Below are 25,862 nucleotides of genomic sequence, written 5' to 3'. Positions count from 1 at the left end.
TTCAGCACATGTCAGCTGCTCTTCTGTTGATATTCTAACATGTTGGTCTTTGGGCCAGTCCATAATCACTTTAATATTTCTGTATGACTGGGATTTCCTATTCGAGCCCACTGTGTGATCTGTGCATCCCCTTTGCTCCACATAGCGTCAGTTGCATGATGTGTGGATAGGACCCTCTGTCATCAGAGTGAGAGGGGAAATTCTTTGATACATTCAGCATGAGATTGAGACACAGGGGAAGTCAAATGTCGTCCAACCAGTTTTATCAGTTAAAGTGATAGGGAAGGGAAAGGCTGGTGATTAATACAAATTAGGGTGATGGGGAAGGGAAAGCAGACAATAGGGAAAGTAGGAAAAAAGCAAGAATTATATAATGCAGGGATAGTCACCACTAAGGACCCAGTGGAATCTGTTGAGCGTGATTCTGATGGTCCAAGGCTGATGCAGTAGTAGGGGCGGGGGAGGTGATGGCAGAATGGCCGGCCTAAGGCAGCAAGGAGGTAAGCGGTAGCCAACTGACAGCTGGTCCAGCAGAAACAAGCAGGTGTCAGGTAGCAGGCCCAGGAGAATCAGGCACCAGGAAAGTATCATGCCATGGGGCATCGTATATCGAGCACACCCCTCCTTGACTGTTGGTGCCTTTTTTTTGTTCTGCCACCACTGCATTCCTGGCACTTAGGTAAGAGTCACATTGAGCACCTGTGGGCAAGCAGGTTCTCTGGATAGTTCTCTCCCTGGGTATGTGTCCACAAAAGGCTGCTCATAGACCATTTAGCGGGTGATTATCTCTGGCAGCTGTTTATCTCTCACTGCACCTGGCCTGCAAGTCTTCAGACAAAAGAGTTCTTGGATTTGTCCATCTGTTGAAGTTGTCCAACAGCAGGCTTTGAGACAAAGGTACAGACTGTCGTGGGCTTGTCCAAGACTTGCCTGGACTTGTACATCTTTCAGAAATAGTCTCTTATTCCCTCCCTTTGAACGCCCAGCCCAGCACAGGCAGTTGGATTGCAAGGGGGAGCTGTTCTTCAACATAGACTACTACCAAAGCTGCTCGGACCCCTTCATATGCTGCCAATATCTCTTTTTCAGTTGGAGTGTAGTGGGCCGTGGATTCTCTGTGTCCCCAGCACCGAAACCCTAGAGGGCAAACTTGAGTCTCCCCTGTGCTTTCTGACAAAGGCTCAGAGTAGGGTCATTTTCCCTGGCTGCTGTGTAGAGCACTGCTTTTTACATTCATGTGTGGTGCTTAGCTATCTGTCAAGTTAAACCACAGTAACCACTCAAAAATGAGACAATGTGTTTGTGAGCATTGTCTGTATATTTACTGAATGTAGGCAACTCAATGCAGTGACCATTTCCCTGAGGAGCCTTTTCCAGGTTTACTTTGCATTATGGCAAAACCGTGTTTTAGAAGGATGAGTTATTTTCTTCCCTTTCTCAAAAAACTTACTGTGTTGTGTTGCTTCACATGATGATGTCTTCAGTATATTGTGGGTGTTCAGGAGATTCCCACTGTTTCAGTGCAGTCTGGATCAGCCCGTGACAAATAGTAAGACTGTGATTCCACTCCTGGAGTGGCCTGCACTCTGCTGCCAAAGGGACTGAAGAAACGATTTAGCTATGTCAGTTGTGGAATACCACTTTGCCACCCTTAGCTGCACTTCTCATTGGAGTTCTAGAATGGCTGACATTGCAGCACTTAGTGGTAGTGTGACTTCATTCAGCCACGGTAGTCTCACCTCCACTCTCTATTGGGCTTTTGCACTGGCCATATGAGACTGCTGAAGAGTGAACGAGTCTTGCTGGTTACTGTGTGAACTTCATGAACTTCTCCAGTTCATGAATCAGTCAGGGAATGGGAATTAGAGAGTCCTGGTTGGCGCTGAATTGCTGCCAGTGCACCACTGTAGTAGTGGTTGGCACCAGCTGTTCTACTCTTAATAACCCCGCAACAGAAGGGTCATCTGTGAGACTAGGCAAGATAGACAACTACTTAATGTTCTCCATCTCCAAGGCAGCTATACTGAAAGCCCACTTATACCCCTTTGGGTCCTTGACATCCCTCCTCATCTATACCAAGGATGCACAGAGCCTCTTGATCAGTCACAGTGGGGTGCTTTTGCCACTTATTTCTTGTTAGGCCCTCTTTGGCATCCAATACAGGTAACTCTTCGGATCTACCTGTCAATCCAGAAATTCGCATGCGTTTTACCTTTTAATAACTGGATGGCATTGAAGTGCGTTGCACACCAGAGACCACTAATGCCTGATTTTTCTGTGGTTCTGACATGCCAGTTCACCAAATCCACATAGCCCAGTAAACCCAATTGTTCCTTTCCTCTACCTGGCTGGAGGCACGGTCTTTCTAGTTCTGATTATTGTATTCATTACTCAGTTCTCATGTGTGAGAACCTGAGGCACTTTGTCAACCTCAGAGGTAAGGTCAGAACATCTTCTCTGTCTGGAGAACTGCCTGCTGGAAACTGGGACAGAAGGACCCTTTTGCAGTTATTTTCTCGTGTGTCTCACATACACATGCCTGTAGAACTGAGGTAAGATTTTCATTCCACTTACTCATATCCTCTCTGTGATTGTGTAGGTGAAACCACAGGATGGTATGTGGTGTGTACCCACTATATTCTCTCTCTCAGGCAAAGTATTGCTTACTTCTAATGAAAGAAGTACTGGTTTGTACAGGTGGAGGAACAATGGCTGAGATACAGAGCTTAGACACAGGCCTGTGGGGAAGAAGAGAGACTATCTTCATATTGTCATCCACAGTTGGTTTTTTGTCATCTTCCCACCTCACTCTTGCCAGGGTGCTGGCATATGATGATGATTCATTCCATGCAGTGCTCTGCCACATAAGTCAAGTATACTTGATGTCATCTGGATCTTGGAAGTGGGTATTATCATCCAGGTTAATTGCACCTACAATTTCTACCATAGCTAGTTCCCTTAAGTACTGGATACTTTTCTCCATGGTGTTCCATTTGCGTGGGTTAAATACCAGGTCTTCCTTGGGTTATCTTTCCCTCATGGCTGACAAGAGTTGCCACCATAGGATGAAAAGAGTGTGTCCTCTTTCCAACTCTTTGTCATTGCCACTTTTCCGAGAAAGAGATCCCAGCTGCTTAGCTTTACTGCCCACTGAATCCAGACTGCTGAAAGCACCATCCCACCACTGGAGCAGCCAGGTGACAGTGTGCTCCCTCGCTGATGGCTGTAGTCTTCTTGCATACCTTGAAGCTCAATCAAAATTAGGAGTTGGGTAGTTTCTGTCTCTTCCTCCTTTTGCCTTTGTGAAGGCCCTACTTTTTCTCCAAACTTAGAACCTTCTCTCTTTGCTAAACTGATTTCTGTGAACATTTATTTGTTTTGCTTATAGGGACAACTGATACTGGCACTGGTTGGTTCTCTGGTTGAACTGTGGGGCTGGATAATCTTTAAGGTCCCTTCCAATCCAAACCATTCTATAATTCTGTAAAGTTCCTATTAAGTTCCTACTTTCCTATTATACGTAAAGTAAACAATAGAGGCACAAGAAAGACAGTATTAAAGCCATTCCTAGACAGATGATATACTGTACACCCTGAAGCAAATTGGCTAAGAAATTTCAATCAGGCTGTTGAAAGCATGGAATAATGCATTTTAGTTCTATTGTCACAGAGAGTCCTTTTCTTAAAAAGGAAAGCCAAGAATAAGAGAAAAATAAAGTACACTGATAGATTAATTGCTCTTTCTTGACTAAGAATTGTTCTGGACCCTCAAACTACACTCATGTGGAGCAAAGCACTTAAATGAATTTGCAAACAAATTGACAAGTGGGAAAATAAATTTTGGAACATTGCACTGAAGGTATACATTGACAAGCAGAAGGAAAATAACTTTTTCAGATTTTGAATGAAACTAGCTAAATAGAAATAGTAGCCACTGCTGTTCAGAATCAGATGTGGGACAGGAGATTACCAGTACGCAAAAGAGGATTTAATACAAACTGTATGCTTTGGTAGCATTCTGAAATAACCTCAGTTCTATAATATGCATGTTCATAGGGGAAAATGAATGGTAGTTTGTGACTGTGACATTTGTTATCTAAAACTGAATACATATCCCCTAAGTAACATCAGTCAATGTAAATATACTTCGGCTATTTGCTGTAAATACGGATAAATGAGAAAACTCTGCCTTAGTTTTTTTTTTTTTTCTTATTTGAACATCAAACGATTGATGATTTTAATCTAAGTTGCTTTCATAACATAAACATAATTTGCCTGACTTCAAAAAGGTTGTTCATTTTTAAAGGGAATGTTAAGAGGCCTCCCTGGGAGAGTAGATCCCAGGGTCAGTAGTAAAAAACTTGACCTAGTCATTATTTCCAACTGTGATATGGCCTCTGACTATATGTCATTTTAGATATGCTGTTTTAATATTGTTATTCCTTGCTCTGACCTTTGCTTGAAAAAGTAAATTATTTGGGGTGGAGACTTTGTTTTCATTTAAATGATGTGAAGAATATCAGTGCTCACACAATTCACTTTTCTAATGAGCAATGACAATCATAAACATATTTCAGATAGTGGAAAGTGGATATTTTGACTCAATGTTCACAAAAGTGTTTTAATCACTTAAAACACACTGACCTTGAATTAAAGAAGATAATGCAAATTTTGCTTTTCAGTATTCATCTGATTGAGCCAGATGTACGAGTTCATGCTTAATAATCATGAAAATGGAAACCTCTGTGCACATATTTGATTTTTATGCATATATTCTGAATGCATGACTTCCCTGCTCCAAACCAACATTCGGTATAATGCTGATGTGAACAAAACATAAGATTTGCATGAGAGAACTGTGTAGAAATCACAAGATGATACAATTATTTTTTCTCTAAAAGCTAAAAAAACCGAAACAAGCTCTGGAGTCCCTATATAAATGAAATCACGTGGTAGTTGAGAGGAAAAAAAGACAGAGGGGATTCTATCCATGTGAGAACCGAATAAAGGAAAAGTTGGTTTGAAGTCAAAATTTTAGATATAAAACTATATTACTATCTCATATTTTTTCTTTAGCTTGGTATATTCAGGTTAGTATGTACTTACTACAATGAATGGTGTTGTCCAGATCTCTTAGATGGTTGGATTTTGAGTACTTGAGCATTACAGTTTGCATGCTTACAGTTGTTTTAGTAAGGTAGCAAATGATCTTACGATCTAAGTAGTATTTTTCTCTTTATTTTTTTAAAACTCTTAATTTTTTACTGAGTGATGTTATAACAGTCTCTAATGGGCAGTGTTGTATGAAATCCTGAAGTGCTTCATTAGAGGAATGATCTAGCTATCGCAGAATAAAAGCTACCTTTAAGATATGAATTAATTATTCAAGTTCCGTAATTCATAAATAGTAGATACTTCTACAAAAGCCATCCTGCTTGCTCTGTGTTTCATTAAAAATTTGCAAGCCAATGCCTATGAAAATCTGAGATCCGCAGAGAAATCAGTTATAATGAGGGGAGCAAATCCACAAATACAGCATCCAGATATTTTGTCAAGTAAAATTAAAAAAAAAGGAGAAGCTGGAAGGAAAGAAATAAGATAAAATAGACTGCCCAAAACCTGTCTCCAACTTTGTGTTAAAATTAGCAATTTCAAATTTGGAGAATTTTCTGTTTTCAGATAAGTAGTAAAAGGAATATTCAAAATTATGCAGTCTGCTAAAGAACACTTCTGTCACTGCAGGATTCTTGGAAATTTGAAATGGCTTTAGTGATAACAGTTTCATACCTACTGAGGAATAGATTTTAGACAATGGTGATGGCTGAAATAAATGTTAGCTTTACAATTGGCTAATCCACACAGAGCTTTAATATTTAATTATGAGCTTTAAATTGTGTTAATACAAAATCAGTATGTCTTAATGAGTCCAAACTGCTATTCTAATGGAACTGTACACTGCAGTTTTGTGTAAGTTAAGCAGACAGCAGTTCTCTGAACTAGCTGTAATTTCATAAATATATCAGAAAAAAAGAGATTTATTCATACTCTATTCAGCAAACAACATTTGGAAAAAGGACTGTCAATTGTAGGAATCATAGAATCATACAGAATGGCCTGGGTTGAAAAGGACCGCAAAGATCATGGTGTTTCAACCCCCTGCTCTGTGCAGGGTTGCCAACCCGCAGACCAGGCTGCCCAGAGCCACATCCAGCCTGGCCTTGAATGCCTGCAGGGATGGGGCATCCACAGCCTCCTTAGGCAACCTGTTCCAGTGCGTCACCACCCTCTGTGTGAAAAACTTCCTCCTAATATCTAACTTAAACCTCTCCTGTCTCAGTTTAAAACCATTCCCCTTGTTCTGTCACTGTCCACCCTCATAAATAGCTGTTCCCCCTCCTGTTTATAAGCTCCCTTCAAGTTCTGGAAGGCCACAACGAGGTCTCCCTGGAGCCTTCTATTTTCCAAGCTAAACAAGCCCAGTTCCCTCAATCTTTCCTCATAGGAGAGGTGCTCCAGCCCTCTGATCATCTTAGTGGCCCTCCTCTGGCCCTACTCCAAGAGCTCCACGTCCTTCCTGTGCTGGGGGCCCCAGGCCTGGACGCAGTCCTCCAGATGTGGCCTCACAAAAGCTGAGTAGCTCTTGTGGAGGACAATCACCTCCCTCCCCCTGCTGGCCACCCCTTTTTTAATGCAGCCCAGAGCACAGTTGGCTTTCTGGGCTGCAGGCACACACTGGTGGCTCATGTCCAACATCTCATCTACCAGGATCCCCAAGTCCTTCTCCACGAGGCTGCTCTTAAGGAGTTTTTCTACCAGTTTGTATAAATACCTGGTTTTTCCCTATACAAGTGCTACGCCTTGTACTTAGCCTTGTTGAACCTCATTAGGTTTTCATGGGCCCACTTCTTCAGCCTGTCCAGGTCCCCCTGGATGGCTTCCCTTCCCTTGAGTGTATTGACTGCACCACTCAGCTTGGTGTCATCAGCAAACTTGCTGAGGGTGCACTCGATGCCATTGTCTGTGTCATCTGTTGTCTCATCAACATCTATTGATGAAGATGTTAAAGAGCACTGGTACCAAGACCAACCCCTGAGGGACACTGCTTGTGACTGGCCTCCACCCTGACACACAACTAGTGAATCTTTGACTGTGGCTAGCAATCAGATCTTAATCCACTGAACAATCCACCCTTCAAATCCACACCTCTACAATTTAGAGAGAAGAATGTGGTGAGGGACAATGTCAAAGGCCTTGCGGAAGTCCAGGTAGGTGACACCCACCCTTCCCCGGTCCACTGATGCCGTCACTCCATCATAGAAGGCCACTAGATTATTTAGACAAAATCTGCCCTTGGTGAAGCCGTGCTGGCTGTCTCAGATCACCTTTTTGTCTTATATGTGATTTAACAAAGCCCTTCTAGGAGGATCTGCTCCATCATCTTCCAGGCACAGAGGTGAGGCTCACTGTGTCTTCCTTTCTCCCTTAAAAATGTGAGTAATGTTTCCCTTTTTCCAGTCAGCCAGGATTTCACCAGACAGCTGTGATTTTTCAAATATGATGAAGAGCAGCTTGGCAACCACATCAGCCATTTCTCTCAGAACCCCAGGATGGATATCATCTGGTTTGATGGACTTAAATACATTCAGTTGCATGAGGAGGTCTATGGACTTGTTCCTCTGTTACATTGGGATGGAATCCGCTCCCCACACCCTCACCTAGAGGTGAGGTGATCCTCACCTAGAGGTGAGGTGAGGTGATGAGGGTTTTGGCAGACACATGAAGACTGACCACCGGTGAAGACTGAGGCAAAGCACTTATTGAGCACCTCAACTTTTTCTATGTCTGAGGAAGCCAGCTCTCCGTTACCTTTTATCAAAAGGGGATCACTTTCCTTGGCCTGTCTCCTCCTGCCTATGTACATGTAGAACCCCTTTCATGTTATCTTTCATGTTTCTTGCCAAATTCAGCTCCATCTGTGCCTTGGCTTTCCTGATCCTATCTCTACACACACGGACAACAGCCCTGTATTACTCCCAGGCTACACAACGCTGCTTCCACTTCCTATACTTTCCCTCTTTTCCCTCATTTTAAGCTGCAAGTCCTTGCTCAGCCATGGTGGTTGCCTGCCTCCTCTGCTCGACTTTGGCTGGGGGATGGAGAGCCGTTGCCCTTGCAGAAGGGTGTGCTTAAAGAGCTACCAACTCTGTTCTGTACCCGTGCCCTTAAAGACAGTTTCCCAGGAGATCCCACCACGCAATTCCGCGAGCAGCTGGAAGTTTGCTTTTTACTTATATTGAGGATAACAATTCTGTATCGTAGTGAGCAGTGCTTGTGCACTGTATTGTTTTCTGATTGTAAAGGATTTCTGTCCATTTGTGTTACACGTATATGTTTGCACAGTTGCACGGTCTGAATTGCTGTGGGTTAGTGAGTTAGTGCTTGTGAACTGAGCAACAGAAGATGATGTTATGGCCATTTTAAGTTTCTGTACCATCTAGGTGCACTTATATGATCATGTAGTTAAGTGTAGCAGCTGGTAAGCAGTAAATTCACCATGTGGGCATATTTGATTCTTTGGATTTTCCATAATATTTGGAATTGGTGTGGCAGCTGTTCATATTCTGTATTTTTCACCCAAATTTTCAGGTTATCCCACCAAAGGAATGGAAGCCAAGAAAACATTATGATGATATTGAAGATCTGGTGATTCCTGCTCCAATTCAGCAGATGGTCACTGGCCAGTCAGGGCTCTTCACACAATATAACATTCAGAAAAAGCCAATGACAGTGAAGGAATTCAAGCAGCTGGCTAACAGTGACAAGTATGTATATGTAGTCCTTGCTTAAAATGGCTAGTGTTTATTTGTTACTATATTGTGATTTCTTTTAAGTGTGGTAATAGGATGATGGTGATTATTATTACTATTTTTTTAATGTACCTCACGGAAGTTTTTCTATCTCTTTAGTTGTAGAAGCATGCCACAATATGAATCTTTCTTCTGTTGTTGAAAGTGCTGTTGCATATGTTGGAAGTAAAGAAAGGGATCCAGAACTCAGTTGTACTTAGAGAAACTCCATGTTCTGGGTATGGCAAAACAGCTATTAAGGAAGGAAAAAGAGGTGCTGAAAAGGGCTGGGCACTATACTATAAAAGCTTTAGCTTGGTGAGTGAGGAGAGAGGGAAATGGTAGAAGGAATACTTCCCCATTCCTTTTGCTAGTGTAAAACAATATATTCTACTTCAGTACTTCTCAAAAACTGGTGGAAAATGATTTTTGGATTGTGACATAAAGAATAGAGAAGATATTTGAAAATAATGAGTTAGAGAAAGCAAAATAATAATGGCTTAGTTTGAAGAAAAGTTTATCTTGTTAACTAATTTAAGAAGTTAAAATTTAGAAGGGAGCTGTTACCAAGATCAAAAAAACTATTAAGAGCTCTTGAAGAGGCTTCTTAGAAAATGTTCTGTAGTATCCATGCATGTGTAGAAGTGGAAAACTGATCTCTTTTTTTGAATTTAAAAGTATCTGTACATCTACTTTTGTACTTTTTGTGAAAAAAGTGGTTTTATCACACAGAAGTTTCTTTTCCTGATAAGTAGGAATGGAAGTCTGTTTTTGTGGTTGTTTATATGTATTTGTTCAGAACTGTTAGAGGAGAGAGTAAATAGAAAGTTATGTCAATTCCTATGATATCTATTCATGTATGGTTGAAATGTGTATTTGATTAACTCATGAAGAATGAGAAACAATTTTTAAAATAAATAAAATAATTAAATTTTTAAAATAGATTCAAGAATGCTTAATACCTGGAATGTATTTGGGAAGCATTTCTGATTTCAGTTTTTATACCTTTTTTATTGAAAGCAGTTTACAACTTCATAGTTAAAGTCAAGAACATTTGGGAGAATTTTTAATGAATTATTGAGTCTCTCTCTGAATATTTGTAACTGCTCTTGAGAAAATGTCACTTCCTGTGACACTGCTAATATTCTTTGTTTTTCTTAAGCTATTGAAGAACTGGGACCTCTTATAATCTTATAAAAAAAGACTTTTATTCCTTTATGAAGAAAGCTTCCCTGTCCTTAAATACTGTGGTGATATCCCTTTCCTTTGGAAAAGAGGAAAGGACCATGAACATCTGAATGAAAGTTACAGCTCCATTTAAAACAATGGTCTGTTTTAATGCTGTCTAATGCATTGCATCTTTTATTTGTTTCGGTGTTCTCAATTCACCATTTAAACAGCGTGCTTCTCCACCCTGTCTACAGGGAAATATGGGCATACCTGCATTCCATAGTGGAGATACTTGTTATAGTAACTGAATTTATGTATCCTTATACTCAGTGTCAAACAGAATTACAGGTTGTTTTCTGGAGCCATATAGTGAAAAATGGTGGAAATAAAAACTCTGTAGCTAAAAATTAATTGTTTAAGATGCATATTGTTAACTGCTTATCTTTGTTCTGTTTTATCACGTGGTGTACTTTGTTCATATATATTCAGGGTTTCTTTCCAGTGGTTCAGCTGTAGTAATCTGGCAGTGCTAATGATGAACTGTTTCTCAGAGCTGCAGTAGAAGGAGTACATATTTTCTTTCCTAAAGACCAAAATGTGGGAGAACAGAGTCCTGACAAAAGGATCCCACAGGAAAGGCTATTAATGAGTGTTTTTTATGGTAGTATGCTAATGCTGTATTTTCAGAAGATTTTCAAAGAGTAACCTTCTTGGATATATAAAGGTATAGTATCCTACAGGGGAAAAAAGAAAGATCTCTTATGTATTTTATTTTCATTGCTTGAGAGAAGTTTTGCTATCACTGTTTGAAATGCTCTGTCTCCTCTTGAAGTCTTTTCCTGGGGGAGGAGCAAGGAAGCAAAGCGCTGTTTTTGCCAAGCAGTACTGTTGCTTGGCAGAATTAGTTCATTTGAATTATTGTGAGATAGACTTGTGTAGGCTCTGCCTCTGTGTTTGCAGAGATAGTACTGAAGCAGAGAAATAATAAATGTCAGTTGTCAGAGAAGTGGCTCTTCCATGTGTGTTTGTTACAGAGAACAGAAATAAAAAGAAGGACATTAGTATGAAAGCAGTCAGGACGGGTTCTGTTTATCTCCTGAAGATTAAAGAAAAATGTTGTATGGGTGTGTAACTTCAACCAGTCTAGCTGTCATGCATGAGGTTACATTGTGAGCTATGAAATCAGGAATTCAGGCAGGACAACTAATAATTTTTCCCTTTCAGTGTATTTGAAATAGAGTGATCTTTTAGGATTCTCTTTGCAGGATCAGAAGCATAGTCCATTTTGAAGGTGGTTGTTGAAAGACTAGCTGAAATTTGCCTTACCTCTTCTTCTGCAGATACTGCACCCCAAGATACATAGATTATGAAGATCTGGAGCGTAAATACTGGAAGAACTTGACTTTTGTGGCACCAATTTATGGAGCAGATATCAATGGGAGCATTTATGATAAAGTATGCGTAGCTTTTTATGAAGCTTATCTCTTCCAGCCCCCTCTGAAAGGGTATTATACTTAGAGCATACATTCTTGTTCTGTCTGAAAAATCTGTCTTTTTGAAATCTTTGTTTTACTCTCTTAAGAGACTCTAAGCAGGGTTGAAATTAATTGTACATCAGCAAGAACATTTCTGTAGGATATTGATACTTTTTCTTATCATAGGACTTCTTTCTTCAGCTGGAACTTTCCAGGGCTTTGAAATGCTTTACTGTTTAATTCTGAACATTTCAGTATATATTCAGTATTTGTGTACCTATGTGGAAATTTAGTGATATTTTAAGTAAAATAAGAAGTACATTTATTTCTCACTTTCATGGAGGATAATGGATCACAATACTTTGTGTGTGTTGGGAATGTCTACAGTTTCTGTGAAATATGCTTGTGATTGCACTATGCCTCTGAATTAAAATAAAGAGGAAGTGCATTTTAATGGTTACTCATGAAGATCTCCATGAATTAAAAAGGACTGGACACATACTGTGTTCCGTAAAATTACAGTATATCAAATTGGTTATATAAACATTGGATATGTAAAAATCAATATATTTATAAATGTATAAATATATTTTATATAAATAAAAAGTCCAAATATAGATTTTGATAGAATTTTTGAAGGAATGAGATTGATTGAAGAAGTGCTGGCATTAAGAAGTTTGAGGATTTTCAAAATCATAAAGCAGAGTTTTATCCAAAAGAGCCTGTCTTGTACAGAGTTTCAGGCTCCTGAGTTATTTCACGTTCTACGTAACTCCCTTCTACAAACATTAAAAAAAAAAAAAGAAAAAAAAGTAGAATTTCCCCGTGGCAGATAGTCTGAGATGCTCCTAGTATTTCATATTTCTTCACAGAAGACAGATTGCTGGAATACTGTCTAATGATTCATATAGTCAGCCAAGATAGTTTTAGGCTGTTCAAGTTTTGTACTAGCTTATATGAACTTTTAAAGGCAGATACAAATGTCTACTGGTCTTTAGTTTAGAAAAAGCAGCAAGTCCAAATTCTGTTTTGTGTCCAGTTACATAAAAGCGATTAGAAAAATAATTTAAGATTCTGATCTGGGCTGTTTCAGTGAAGAGCCACTTCAAGTGTAGGTGGTCTCGAGTTGTTTTATTTCTGTATAGACAAAAATAGGGCACAGGAAAACAGTGTTTTTTATTTGGTTTTTTTTTTTTTTTTTTTTTTTTTTTTTGTGTGTGTGTGTGTGTGTGTGTGTGTGTCCCAGTACATAAAAGCTTGCTCCTCTTTAAGATTTTTTTTTTCTCCTTTTCTTCCTGTGTCCCTTCTTGTCTGCCCTTTTATCCCTCTTTTGACTCTCCTTTTGCCCCCTCTTCTCTCCCATATCTTTTTTGTTGTTGACAGATGACCTCTCATTCTCAGCATACCAGTGTTTTACAAATATACATGTTATGGTTATGATTAAATAAGTATTTTAAAATAAAGAGAAATGTTAGTGAGAGGTAAAGTTGTGGAAGAAGGAATAAACAGGCTGAACAATTAACACAGCAGCCATTTCAGAGTGTACAGTTCAGTGGAGTGTCAACAAAAACAGGGAGTAATCTCTGGTATGAAAACTGTTGATGAGAAAATTGCAGATGCCAGATCAAAACTTGACCTCTAGAATATTTTTGCCAGTTAATTTTCAGCCACTAGATGGTGCGCTTGGGCAACTTATATTTTCCGTGTCTTAAAATTGTTAGTGCTAAGAATGTTTTTTTTTCCCTTTGGTTTCGAATTAGAGATTGTTTATCTTATGTATACAGTTTGTTTTGCTACTGCCATTTTTGGGGGTGAAAGGGATGAATATAGTTAGGTGCAGTATTCAGGAGAAAGAGGAGGGCAGAATTAATTTGACATGAGAGCCTGAAACAGAAACAAGTGCTTGGTTTTTGCATTATGCATTTTATACTAAACTGCGTGTTATTGATACAGAATGATGCATGTCCAGCTGGATTTCTAATAGTAAATAACAGGAATTTGGTGAAAATGTGATGTTTATGTATGGTTGAGCTGTCAAAATTATTGAGAAGTATTTCTGTACTGCAAGCAATTGCACTTTATTTTAAAAGTTTGCCACTTCTATTTTCTTGTCTGCATGATGATTATTTTTATGACAAATCAGTGCCTGAAGCTCAACCAAGTTTTGAGTTTTGCTGTTTAAATAATTTAAGAAATAAGATTTGTGGAATGCAGCATCTTAATAGCTGCTTAGATCATAGATTTTGTAGTTTACTGTTCTTAAATTAGAGAATGAAAGGTTTTGAAGGATTTGGAAGAAGGGGCAAAGCTAAAAAATCCGTTATGTAAAAGAAAAAAATTGAACAGTTATAAATACATGTTTTGAAATCTGACAACTGCTGTCGATGATTCAGAGTTTACTCTTGTGATATATAGATTTTTCTAGATTCGATCTTGTTCATAATGTATTTACAGTTTTACAGTGTTCTGTTGGTGTTGAATAGACATTAGATCTTTGTAAGGAAATAATGTGAAAAAAATAAATGTTTTGTATGCTGTATGCAGCTTTATAGAAAATAAGATATTTCAAGCAAACATTCAACTACAATTCTATGCTGAAGGCACTCTAATTGCTTTTATACTGTTTTTCAGAAAAAGACAATAAGAATGGCTTAAGGAAATAGTTGCACTAACAAATAGATTATGAAGAACATTATTTCTGTTAAGTTTATAAGCTTAATTGGATAGATGCTCAGGGCTTTGTCTCTCTGTTCCTATAACTTCATCTGAACTTGAGTGAAAATTAGTAATCCTGACAGAACTTGCAAAATCTACAATAAAGCACCAGTCTTTCTAGCTTCACTTGTTAAATTGATTCTTGAATTGAATATGGACACCAGTTATGACTGCTTTGGAAGTTTAATTTTGAAGCGGTTATTATTATTTTTTAATGTTATTTTAGTAGATCTCTCTTGCTTGTAAGTTAGCCTGAATGTAATGCCAACTTGAGCCTGCAGAACGGTTGCAGAAACCTGCTGTTCCTATCTGGAAGAGGAAGGAGAAGAGTTCTTTTGTTTCTGATATCATATCTGTATTAACTTATCTGTCAATTATAACTGTGAGTAAATTGGAGAGTGTGATTCACTTACTTTTTTCTATATAGTCTCTATCCTGGGAAACTAGTTAGACCTATTTCAACACTACACTCAGTTGAATAAATCACACTAGTAATTGTGGAGGCTACAAATTTAATTGTTTTCTTATGTGAGATAATGGGAGCTCAAATAAACTTTTTTTTTTTTTAATGTTTTCTTGGGGTCTTTTCTTTAGAAAATTTTTATTTATTTGATATCACACTTTCATGGGCAGGTAGGAGAAAATCTGTGAAACTCCTGTTTGGATAATCTAGCAGCTAGGTAGAAAAAAGTCCCTAATTTAAAAAGATGTTCCAAAGAAAAGTGACTTACAACAGCTCATAAAACATATCTGAATTAAGTGCTTTTAAATGCTTTTCATAGAGAAAAGTGAAGGTGTGGAAAAAGCATGCATAAATTTTGGCTTACCTCTTTCTCACCACTGTTTCAGCTTGCTGTCTTGAAGGCAGAACTTTGCTTTCCTTTTCCTTCCCTTAGTTTTATTCTTCCAGATGCGATAATCCTTCCTTATCCCACACTTAAGCTGTGGGGAGCACATTTGTTTAGTAGTATTCAGTTGAGTTTGCAGGTTAACAGTTGATTTGAGTTGTAGGTACATCTCTAATGTAACATTAGCGTTAGCATCTGGTTTCCACTTGTATCCTTAAGAGGAACTAAGTGGATTTTAAAGCAGCACTTTAACATTAGCTTAAGAGTTTGGTTTTGACAATGAAATGAGTTAGGGATGGAATGTGAGTTGTAACTTTACCTCAGACATGGGAATGGCAGGGTATAGCAATCTAGGAGGTTCTTGGAGAGCATTGGTGGCAACTTCCTGACCAAAGGGGAAGAGCAGCTGGTGAGAAAAGCTGGTCTTTTGGTAACTTAATCTCAAAAGGAAAGGCCTGTTATAAGTGAGAAAGTCTGAGACAGCCTTGGGCTGCACTGACAGTGAGGTTGTAGAGTTCTTAGGAAGCCAGACTTTGATCTCTTAAAAGAGGAAGAGACTCATGGGATAAGCCCCTGGAAGAAAAGAGGGACCAAGAAAGGTGGCTGATATTCATCCCCTCCAAGATAGTCCCAGGTAGCAGAAAATCAGGCAAAAATGCAAGGGGACATTTGTGGATGGGCAAAGATCTGAAAAATTCAAAGATAAACTGAAAGTATATAGAAGGTGGGTGCAAGAACAGATAAGCTATAAGGAACAGACACTGTTCAAGTATGGAAATGAGAAATCCAGAGCCTACTTAGAACTGAATATGGTGAGAAGTGTCAAAGGCATCAAGAAAGATTTCTGAAGTATATGTGACAAAAGGTAAATGAGAAATACAGGTCTGCTGCTGGCTGTGGCATGGACTCTGGTAGTACAGGACAGGCATGGAAGAGGCCACATGCCTACTTTGCCTTAGTCTTATACTTTCAAAAATCCAGAGTTACCAACTGTAGGACTGAAGTCTACTGTGAGGTGGAGTTACTCTTGGTGAAAAAGAATCAGGTTGATAAAACTTAAGCAAACCAGACATATATGCATCCTGGAGTTCATATGGGAAGAACACGTAAATGCTAAGAGCTACCTGATGTCACACTGAGGCCATTCAGTTATATGTGAATGATCATGGTGTCTGGGAGAGATGCATGATGATTGGAGGGAAGATCTTACCTTCAGGAAGGGCAGGAATGAGGACAGAGAGAACTACATGTCACTTAGCCTCACCTTCATCCCTGAGAAGCTGATGGAACAACTAGCAATTCTGAAAGCCATTCTGAGGCACAGGAAGATTAGGAAGGTTGTCCATCACAAGAATTCAGCATAGATTCACCAGAGGGAAGTCATGCTTCACCAGCTTGTTAACTTTCTTGACATTTGACAAAGTGGCTGACTTGGTAAATGAAGGGAAAGCACTGCATATAGTATAACTTGACTTCAGTAGGGCTTTCAACACTCTCTGCCATAAGATCCTCATGGAAGGTGAAGTGAGGATGATGAAGGAGTAAGCATTTCAAAATTGGCTGATTGGCCATTTTTGGTGAGATCAGTGGGCCGTGTTGGGGGCCAATAGCTAGTGGTTGTTACGCTAAGGGATAGTTATACCTAACAGTCAGTACTAGATCCAGTGAATGATCTGGGCAGTAAGGCCTGGGAAATAACTACCCCAGGCATATCGAATACGTCTTGGAGGCTAAGCAACTGGAAAGCAGTGTGTCAGAGAAGGCCATGGGGAGCTCCAGTGAATCTGGTTGAATGTGAACCAACAACATACCCTTGTCACAGAAAAGGTGAATGGTGTCCTCAGCATACTGTTAAGGAGGAGTGACGGCTGCAGGTTTCTGAAAGGAGGCGGTCCTTCCTCTCTGCTCTCAGCAGGTGAAGCAACTCACCTTTTAGGAAGAACTATTGGTGATAAGTGAACAGTTGTACTGGATGAGTTGTATGTCTCTTCCAACCTTGGTGATTCTATGATTCTATGATTTTATGATGTTGAGTATTATGTCCAGTCTAGACTCCACAGAAAGAGAAAAGAGTACAAGTGTACAAGAGTCCAAAAAGGACCACAGATGAAGGGACTGGAACATATGTTGAGAGAGCTGAAACTGTTCATTCTGGAAAAGAGATAGCTCATTTGTATATATAAATAGCTGAAGGGGGAGTGCAAAGAAGATGGGGCTAGACTCTGTTCAGTGATACCAGTTCTGGAGGTAGCAGGTGCAAACTGACATGCAGGAGCTTCCATCTGAATGTCAGGAAGCAAGCACTTGTTTACATGCATGCCACTGAAGTTGCCTACAGGGACTGGATTCTCCATGCGTGTCAAGAGTCTTACAGATTCTTTTGTGAACTGACTACTTCGTGTGTCTTATATGACATTATTTATAGTAGTGGACAGTGGAGGCTACTGGGTAGCTTAATAAGAAGGCAAGAACTACAGGAACATTGACTGTTACTGTGACAATAAGAATACAGGAAAACAGTGTATAAGAATTACGTACAAAAACACAAGAATGAAATTTAGAATGAACTCCTGGTAATGGTGGTAACGGGTGTAAATGAGTTCTCAGTGGTCACAGTTTATGTTATTTTGAAAAAAAAAAGGGTATTTACAAGCAATGGTAGAGACTGAGAATGAATGTGGCTGAGCATGAAATGTGCCTGATTTTCTTCCTCAGTCTGCCTGAAAGCCACAAACCTGATTTTGCCTAAATGCTTCTATCATGTGGTCAGATAAGCCGAACTCTTATCTCTCAGTAGGATTATGTATGTGCACTCTGCATTGACGTCAAGAAGCCTCATTGCAAATCAGTATTTTTTAAATGTAGCAATTTCTGTGTGTTTTAGCATGTGGTAACTTGAAATGTCCTTTCTGCGTATGATCTCACAGTTGAGATCAATATGAGTGTTCATTCACTTACGTATTTGGTTTTAGTATCTATTTCCACAGAGAATCTACTGACTTCTCTTATTTTTTCCACCCTTAAAAAATGTGCGGCAAAAGTAAGAGTCACATCTGAAAAGTTACTGAGAGGAGAAAAAATAGATTGAATATGTGTTTATTGTGCAAAAATTCTAATCATAGCATTTTCCTATTTCATTCTTATGCACCTTCAAGAAGCAGTAAAAACATGGCAGGCTTTTTAGTATATTCATGACTGTGAGTGGGTGAGTGCGTGGACTGAGGAGTGGGTGACCAAGCACAGATTTTTCTGCATGGTTCTCCTACTCTCCTTCACTCTCTAAATCAGTTTTTTTTTTTAAACTCCTATTATGTGAGCTTTTACAGTCAGTCATAGAGACATTTTAATCCTAGTTGTACAAGAAATGTATTGTTTGCCATATTAATATTGAAGGGAATCCATGTGATAATCACGGGAGAAATTAAACACTGAAAAATGGTTTTGTTTATTAGCGTATATATGTACAGAAACCACACTGATAGAATATCTCAGACTGATGTGTATCAAGAAAGAGGAAAGAACGGTGCAGTGTCACTATCCCAATTACTTTAAAAATGGAAAATGAATAGAAAATGATTTTGTTTGAAGCCCTATTCTTTTCTGCATAGAGATCCTCATTATGAAAAAAAAACTCCCTAATTTCAGGTTTTTTACCAGGGTACTGGAAGCCACTTCTTTATTTTGTCCTTGAGAACAGAATGGGTCAGCTCCTTTTGAGCTGTGTTTAGGTATTTATGAGAGCTGCTTGTGAGGCATTCCCTTTTATCTACATACTGCCTTACAAATTGGTTCAAATGCTATTAAAAGAACCATAAAAACTCATGACTGTAATTTTCAGATAGTCTGAATCATCTAAAAAGTTAGCAAAGATTGAAGTATTAGTTTTTTACATAACCTGCTGCCTATAACTTGTACTGTTTCTCTGAAGAAATGCATCATAAGTCTAATGTGCTATGGCAAAGACAAAGAAGTTGTTTCACATCTGTATGTCTTTGTTGTAGCAAACAGAGAAAAACACGCTGTTTTTTAACTTCTCTCCCTTTCCCCCCCCCCAGTGTTGAATTGTATGGTACAACTGTACCACAGAGCATGGTACTGTATAGAAGCGGCACAGTGGTTCAGAAGAATACAGATTGCATGTATTCAAAAATCTGCCATTGAAAGTGTGGATGCTAGAAATACGTTCTTTACACTTACAGTTATTATAAAACACTATTGAGATATAGTACAGAATACATATTCGATCCTTTCCTTACATTGAGTAGAGTCTGCCTAAATGTTCTTTTTTTTTTTTCTTTCGTGTGTAAGAAGCTTCACTTCTGGGTCAAAGAATTTGAATGGTATTCATCTAATAATGGTTATTAAATATAATATACCCTTCTAGGGTATACTTTAACTTTTTGAAGTACGATTATATGTTGACTTGCTGAACTACAGGTCCTCCTATGCTCTTTTTGTTCTGCATTGCAATTCTGATGTCTAGAAACAGCCTCGTAACTATGGCAAAAGAACCGAGTCAATATTTTAAGTGGAATTCATGTAATCATTTTGCGTAGTGTTTTGGAATGCTAGAAAAAGCTACATCTATGAGGTAAAGTAATAGATTTGATAATAATTTGTAGTAATAACTTGCATTAACCTAAGCGTAAAATAGTTAAGGAATGTAGAAATAATTAAAATGAACCACAGTGATCTTGGAATTTAAACCAGTTTCAGAGAACTTTTCCTCAAAACCTGTGGTTTCTGTAGTTTGTCCAGAATGGCTATTAGGAAATGAAAATAGGTTATGCATCTTTATTATAGGGGTTTTGGATCTTGTGTTTTGTGTTAGGTGTGTTATGCAACCTTTTTCTCCATAGGAGGATTTGCTTTCCTTTCAGGGACCAAGCACTGTTTGCTTGGTGTTTGGTTGTGACTTAACTGAGGATGAAAATATGTGAAATAAAAAGACAGTTTATTCTTAATTTTGTCTATTAGCTATCACTTAGTTCTTACTAGTTCTTAGTAAAAGGAGGGTAAGATGTCTAGATGTTATGAGTGGAAAAAGTTTATTTGTATATTAAAGATGGTGACTGGATAGATAAATTTTAAGTGGTAGAAAGCCCACTGGGTCCTGTTGAGCAGATGAATAGCACCTCTCTGGTGAAACCTTTAATCTGCAAATTGCTGGAGGCTGGAAGGGTATTCTGATTCTTGTTTGTTTTTTGCCCTCTGTCAGAAGGAGGATACTACCAACAGATCAACAGTTGCTTTTTTTTAGCTGGTGTGTTTATGATGTTCCACTGTACCTCCGTGGTTAAGTCACTGCTTTTATTTTGCCATATTAGTTTGTTTCTCCAAACTGACCGTACAGAATCTGTGAACAGTAGTTAATTTTGTGAGTTTTTTTCCAATCAAAAAAGTAAATTAATTTGAAGAATAATTAGTTAAAATTGTTTCTGCAAATAAACTTTGTGTCTGACAGCTCTATTGTCTTGCGACTGATTTTTACATTTGAAAGGTAGAAATTTTACCTACATCTAGGACTTGAATACATATTTGCATTTAATTCTCTTTGATAGTTCTTATCATAAATATATTTTTATATGTTTTTATTTCAAGCGCCTCTATGTCACATGAGTGCATGACAGCAGATGCTTTCATTATAAATAAATCAATTTGTTATCCGGAATGAACTCATTCTGTAAAAATAACTCCTTTCTAAGACTCCCAGGTGACATAAGGGTAGCCTTTCTTCTTAAGTGAGGTCATCATTGCAGGCAGTCACATGCGGAGTCTCAAGAAGTCAATTCGGAAGCCTTCCTTCGAGGAGCTAACGATTGCTGTTACAGTGAAGTTTGATCTCTTTCTCTTCAATTTTGTAGCTTTGATCTTTGTCACACTGACTTCTACACGCTGTATTACCTGAAATTGGAATCATGTTTTGTGAATGTGAAATACAACGAAAACTACATGTGTGGCTTTATAACACCCAAACTTTAGGCAACAATGGGAGGAAAATGTCTGAAATCCCATGAAATTAGTGGATTTCTTCTCTAATGCTGTGTCATGCAGCTCGTTATGGTTATAGAAAGAAATATCTCTGAAGTGATTGTTTCATTTTTTTATGGCTTTTTCAGAAAAGTGTTAAACTCACATAGGAAAATAATTTAAAAGCATTTTAATTTTTTAATATTATTTTGTAAGTAAAAAGGAAAGATATGCCTAGTGACACATAGCTCATAGACACTCATAGATTTTTGTCTGCAGCTGTTATTTCTGTTGTGTACAGTATTTCAATATGTGTAAAGTTTGAAATATTAAATGTTAAGCTCATACATATCTATCTATCTGTATTCTCTGCTGTAAACATGTCAGGCTTAACACCTGATCTAAATTCTGCTAAGGACAAAACAAGTTTTTGGGGTAACTTTAAGAGTCTCATGGAGTATTTATTAATTTTTGCTTATCTACAGTCTTTTGAAAGGCTAGATGAGGCATGTATCTTTTCTGAAATACTATTATATAAAGTTCCATTATTTTATTAATTTAATAATACACCTCTTATGTATCTTTTTCAGGGTATTGAGGAATGGAATATTGCTCATCTGAATACAATATTGGATGTTGTAGGAGAAGACTGTGGAATTTCTATTGAGGGTGTGAATACCCCATACCTGTATTTTGGCATGTGGAAAACAACATTTGCATGGCACACTGAAGATATGGATCTCTACAGCATTAATTATCTCCATTTTGGGGAGCCGAAGTCATGGCAAGTTTTAATTTTTCTAGAAGCTTATTTATCTGTGTGTTTCAGCTGACTAAAACAAGCAGTTGGGGCGCAATTGCTTCACAGTGATTAACTTTACTCAAAAGCCAAGACTGCATTCTCAGCTAAGAAAAGCAATGAAATGGGAGGTCTGTGATATAAAGAACACTGCAGTAATGTACTCTTCTGTTTTAAAGAACAAGGCTAATAAGTAGAGCTTATGTGAGTTCAAAAGAAATAGGTTGTAATGATTCAATTTGAGAAGTTTAGAGTTGACAAATCCAAGGATATTTGAGAAAGCTCTTGTGAGGCCTCTAAGAAATCGATTTCTTTGGTTCAAGTTATTTGGGTCTGATTTGTCTTTTGGGACTGCTTACAGGTTTTTGTATTTAAGATGCTTTTAATTGCTTTTTTTTTTTTGTTTGTTTGTTTGTTTTCGTTTTGTATCAGAATTTTATTATTCAGTTATTCGGTTATTGAGGCCCGGTAGCAAAGGAGGTTCAGCATTGACACATTTCCCAAATAGGAAGTTTCTACTGTCCTTTTCACTTCATTTAATTGAAGAGCCTTTTGTTTGAAAGAGGGATAAGAAAGTGAATATACAGACTGTGGTCTTACGGGTATGTCTTAAAGCACAATAGAGAAATGATTTCCTGCTGATCGTAAGATTTTTTTTTTCTCTCCCTGAAATACCTGTAGAAGAAATAGCAGTGGACACTAATTTCTTTTCCTGAGCCAAATTGGCCCATATTGTTTCAGAATGTTGCACTAAAGTTCACTGGCAATTTTTATCAGTTAGAGGCTTATTTATTTATTGTTATATCCTTGCTGGAGGAATGCTGCAATAATTTATACTAATGCTGTTATCAAATTCAAATGTTCTTGTGTTAACATGATTTTAGCATATTCTTTCAGACAAATAAAGGAATTGCAGCTAATGTTTGCTTTTAAAATTAAAGCTGAGTGAACTGAATTGTGCTTTTTTAAGGAAAACAAATGAAACCTTGGTGAAAAATATTGTATTAAAAAGCATTATAGCGTGTTTTCTTCTGAGAGTAGCTTCTGCCTGAAATCCCAGGTGAGCTTTTGCAGGCAGCTGTTAAATCTGACAGCTGTGATTGTCTTTATGGAATTTGGAGCTTTCTCCAATAGTTAGGCATAGATAATCTTCCATTTCTTCTTATTCTCTGTGCACTTCATCAAGAGACAGGCAAACAAGTACATATTATGTAGTGTGTACTGATTCCTTCATTGACTGCTTTATTTGAAACACAGGAAGTATGTCAGGTAACCATTAGCGAAGTCAGAATTATGGTTATTTTTCTGTCTACATATGTATATATTTGTGTAATTTATATGCTTGCTTTATGCGTTACTTTTTACCTGCTGAGAAGTCCTAAGGATAGGCAATAATTTGAGAGGAAGAAATGAATTAATACAATTCAGAAGCCTTGAAATAGAACAGTATGAGGGGAGAAGAGAAGGATGTTCTGAGGGAAGGTTTGAGAGAAAGAAAAACAGCATCTGCTGTGATTGCTTGCTGCCAGGCAGAATTTTTCCTGCACCTCTTCCTTTGTGTCTTTTTTTGTTTGTTTGTTTCTGAGGGGAAGGAAATCTTGAAGACACTACCTCATTTAACATCACTGTTTTTTTATGAGAACAGTCTTATTACCAAGAATAACCACTGGCATGATTTACCTAATTTGTTATTCCAGTTTGTTGTTTGCATGTTTCATAATGGTATCTCAGAGCTGTGGATTCACTCTGGAAGTTTCTTCACTCTTCCATTTGTTGTTAAGTATATTCATTATCTTCTGTTGTAATTATTATTTCAGATTTATAGGCCTTGATTGAAGATTTTTTTTAATGTAGAATTTGAGGAGTTTGACATATTCAAATATGGAACTGCTCTTTGACATTAATGCTTCACCTAATGCAGTTGTTAGTTGGTAGTAAAATGTTAGCCTGTTGATATGTGTGTTATATCCATGCATAAAATATAGATAATGCTTCAATTTGCATTATAAATTTATAAATGACAAAAATCTGCATAAGTTATTTGCATTTTGGAAATTATTTCTTGCTGTATGGAGTATCTAAAAGCAGTGCTTACTTGTGGTGCTATTTACCTGACTGATACAAAAAAATGTGGTGTAAATAGAATTTTTTTTGCCTTTCTAAAGGTTGAGATGTAAGCATTCTTGAAAAATATTAATTACACACATGCAAAAATGATTATTAAGCAGTCAGTTATTTTCATGGCACTGTGGAAATTTCAAACATTAAAATAATTGGAGTACTCTTTTCTTAAGAGAAAATGAGAAGTGGACGGCATGTTTAGGTTTTTGTTTTTTTTTTTTTTAGAAAGTAGCAGCTCATTTTGTTCCTCTTTTGAGTCTGATGGTGGGTGGAGATTTTAATTCTTTCCCACATAAAGAATTACAGTTTGTACTTATTTTTTAAAAGGAAGAGAGTATAAACCTGTGGTGTAAATTCAGACAGATTATATGGATTAATCTGTGATGTTTTCTGTGACATTCCGTTTGCTGTTTGCTTCCTGGCCTAGAAATGACAAGAGACAATACATTATTTAAAAAAAGAGAAAATTGCTTAGTTGTGCAGCTCATACATTGCAGAATACCTTGCAAGGATTATCGCTCATAAAACAAAGATGAATATGTGCAACAGGAATGAAAGATTTTTAGTGATGATGTCAAGAAAAAGACTGGTTTCTTAAGGAGAGACCTTAGCTAAATTTGATTAAGTATCACTACTGTAAGAGAATCTGTGGTGATGCTCAAAGCACTTGGGTTAGATTTAGAAATTCTGATTTGGGGAGCTCAGTGGAGCCAGGATGGTGAGAACACTGATCTCAAGATTGCCTCAGGTTCTTTCATGGGCTACTTTGATGTTGCCTCTTGACTACTGTAGTTGTTTACTCTATTTTTACAGATTTGCTAATGTAGAATGTGTACCAGTATGTGTTATATCTGCCTTGGAAATTTGAGGAAGTGTTATTCCATGTTATGGGCTATGAGACGCATTAAAACATGATTTCACATGAAAGCTTTCAGAATTTGAATATCTGCAGCAAAGAGATAGTGATGGGGTTAAAATATTGAGGAATGAAATGGATGGTGTTGTGATGCTATTAATACAGAGAAAATTGTAGTCAAAAAGTGTTGTAGAAGGGATGGCATGGTCAGACTAGCAGTAGTACTACAGATAGAATCTCTTTTAACCTGGTTTCGATGGTGTCTTCTGGAATATCATAAATAGGGTTTTCATTGTGCTCAGCAGGTGACAAAGACTGGTGAAAATTGGGCCAGGTGAAACAAAGTTCAGCATGGGTAGAAGAGTGCTGTTAACTTTTGTAAGTCATGCATACCATTTACAGAACTGGCATGTTTCCTATTTGTGTTGTATGTCTCGGAAAAGTAACAGATAAAATTACAGTGATGTGCAGATATTTTAACATGAAGTGGGAGTAATCTGCAAAACCTTCCCTGATAGATGGGAAGGTGGTTATGACCGAGTAAGGAGAGGATCAGCCACATTTACTTTAAAATTATTAGAAAAGGAGCAGAAATAAGATTGCCAGGAAACACAGAGGTAGCTGTAATCAGAATTCTGACTGTAAAAAGGTAGCTATAATCTGTCAAGCTTGTCAGCACTGTTTCTTGGTCTTGAAACTGCTCACTGTATTTGGAGGCTATGGTGTTCTCCATGACAGTGCAGGTATTTCAAGTTTCTATCTACTTCTGAGGATGAGGAGAAGCTGTTAGAGCTGGGATTGTTCAGCTTGGAGAAGAAAAGGCTCAGGGGTGGAACTCATTAATGTACATAGGTTGCTTTAAAAATAATGCCTCCTGTTTATTTCAATAGAAACTACAACAAAGAGCACAAGAGCACTATTTAGTAGAACAAATTCTAGCTACAAAAGACTAGTTTTAAACATTGTCACCAGCATTAGATGTGCTTTTTCACCAGTATGGTGAATAGGAGCCTGTATGCCACACTTGTAAAAATCTGCACCAGTGGAGGTGACCCACTGTCAC

General features: G+C 37.9%; 1 protein-coding gene across 1 annotated transcript in view; it reads left to right on the top strand.

Annotated features, from left to right (window-relative positions):
* The window catches only part of KDM4C (lysine demethylase 4C), a gene marked incomplete at both ends in the record, with an annotated part of 281,788 nt that overhangs the window by 10,029 nt on the left and 245,897 nt on the right, over window positions 1–25,862 (top strand). Inside the window, 3 exons of the mRNA XM_079548519.1 lie at window positions 8,646–8,821; window positions 11,356–11,470; window positions 21,614–21,807. Of these exons, the coding sequence (XP_079404645.1) occupies window positions 8,646–8,821; window positions 11,356–11,470; window positions 21,614–21,807 (485 nt within the window). The remainder of the gene's footprint in view (window positions 1–8,645; window positions 8,822–11,355; window positions 11,471–21,613; window positions 21,808–25,862) is intronic.

Source organism: Tetrao urogallus (genome assembly GCF_951394365.1).
Source record: "Tetrao urogallus genome assembly, chromosome: Z".
NCBI classification, from domain to species: domain Eukaryota; kingdom Metazoa; phylum Chordata; class Aves; order Galliformes; family Phasianidae; genus Tetrao; species Tetrao urogallus.
This window is presented reverse-complemented; position numbering and strand designations above follow the sequence as displayed.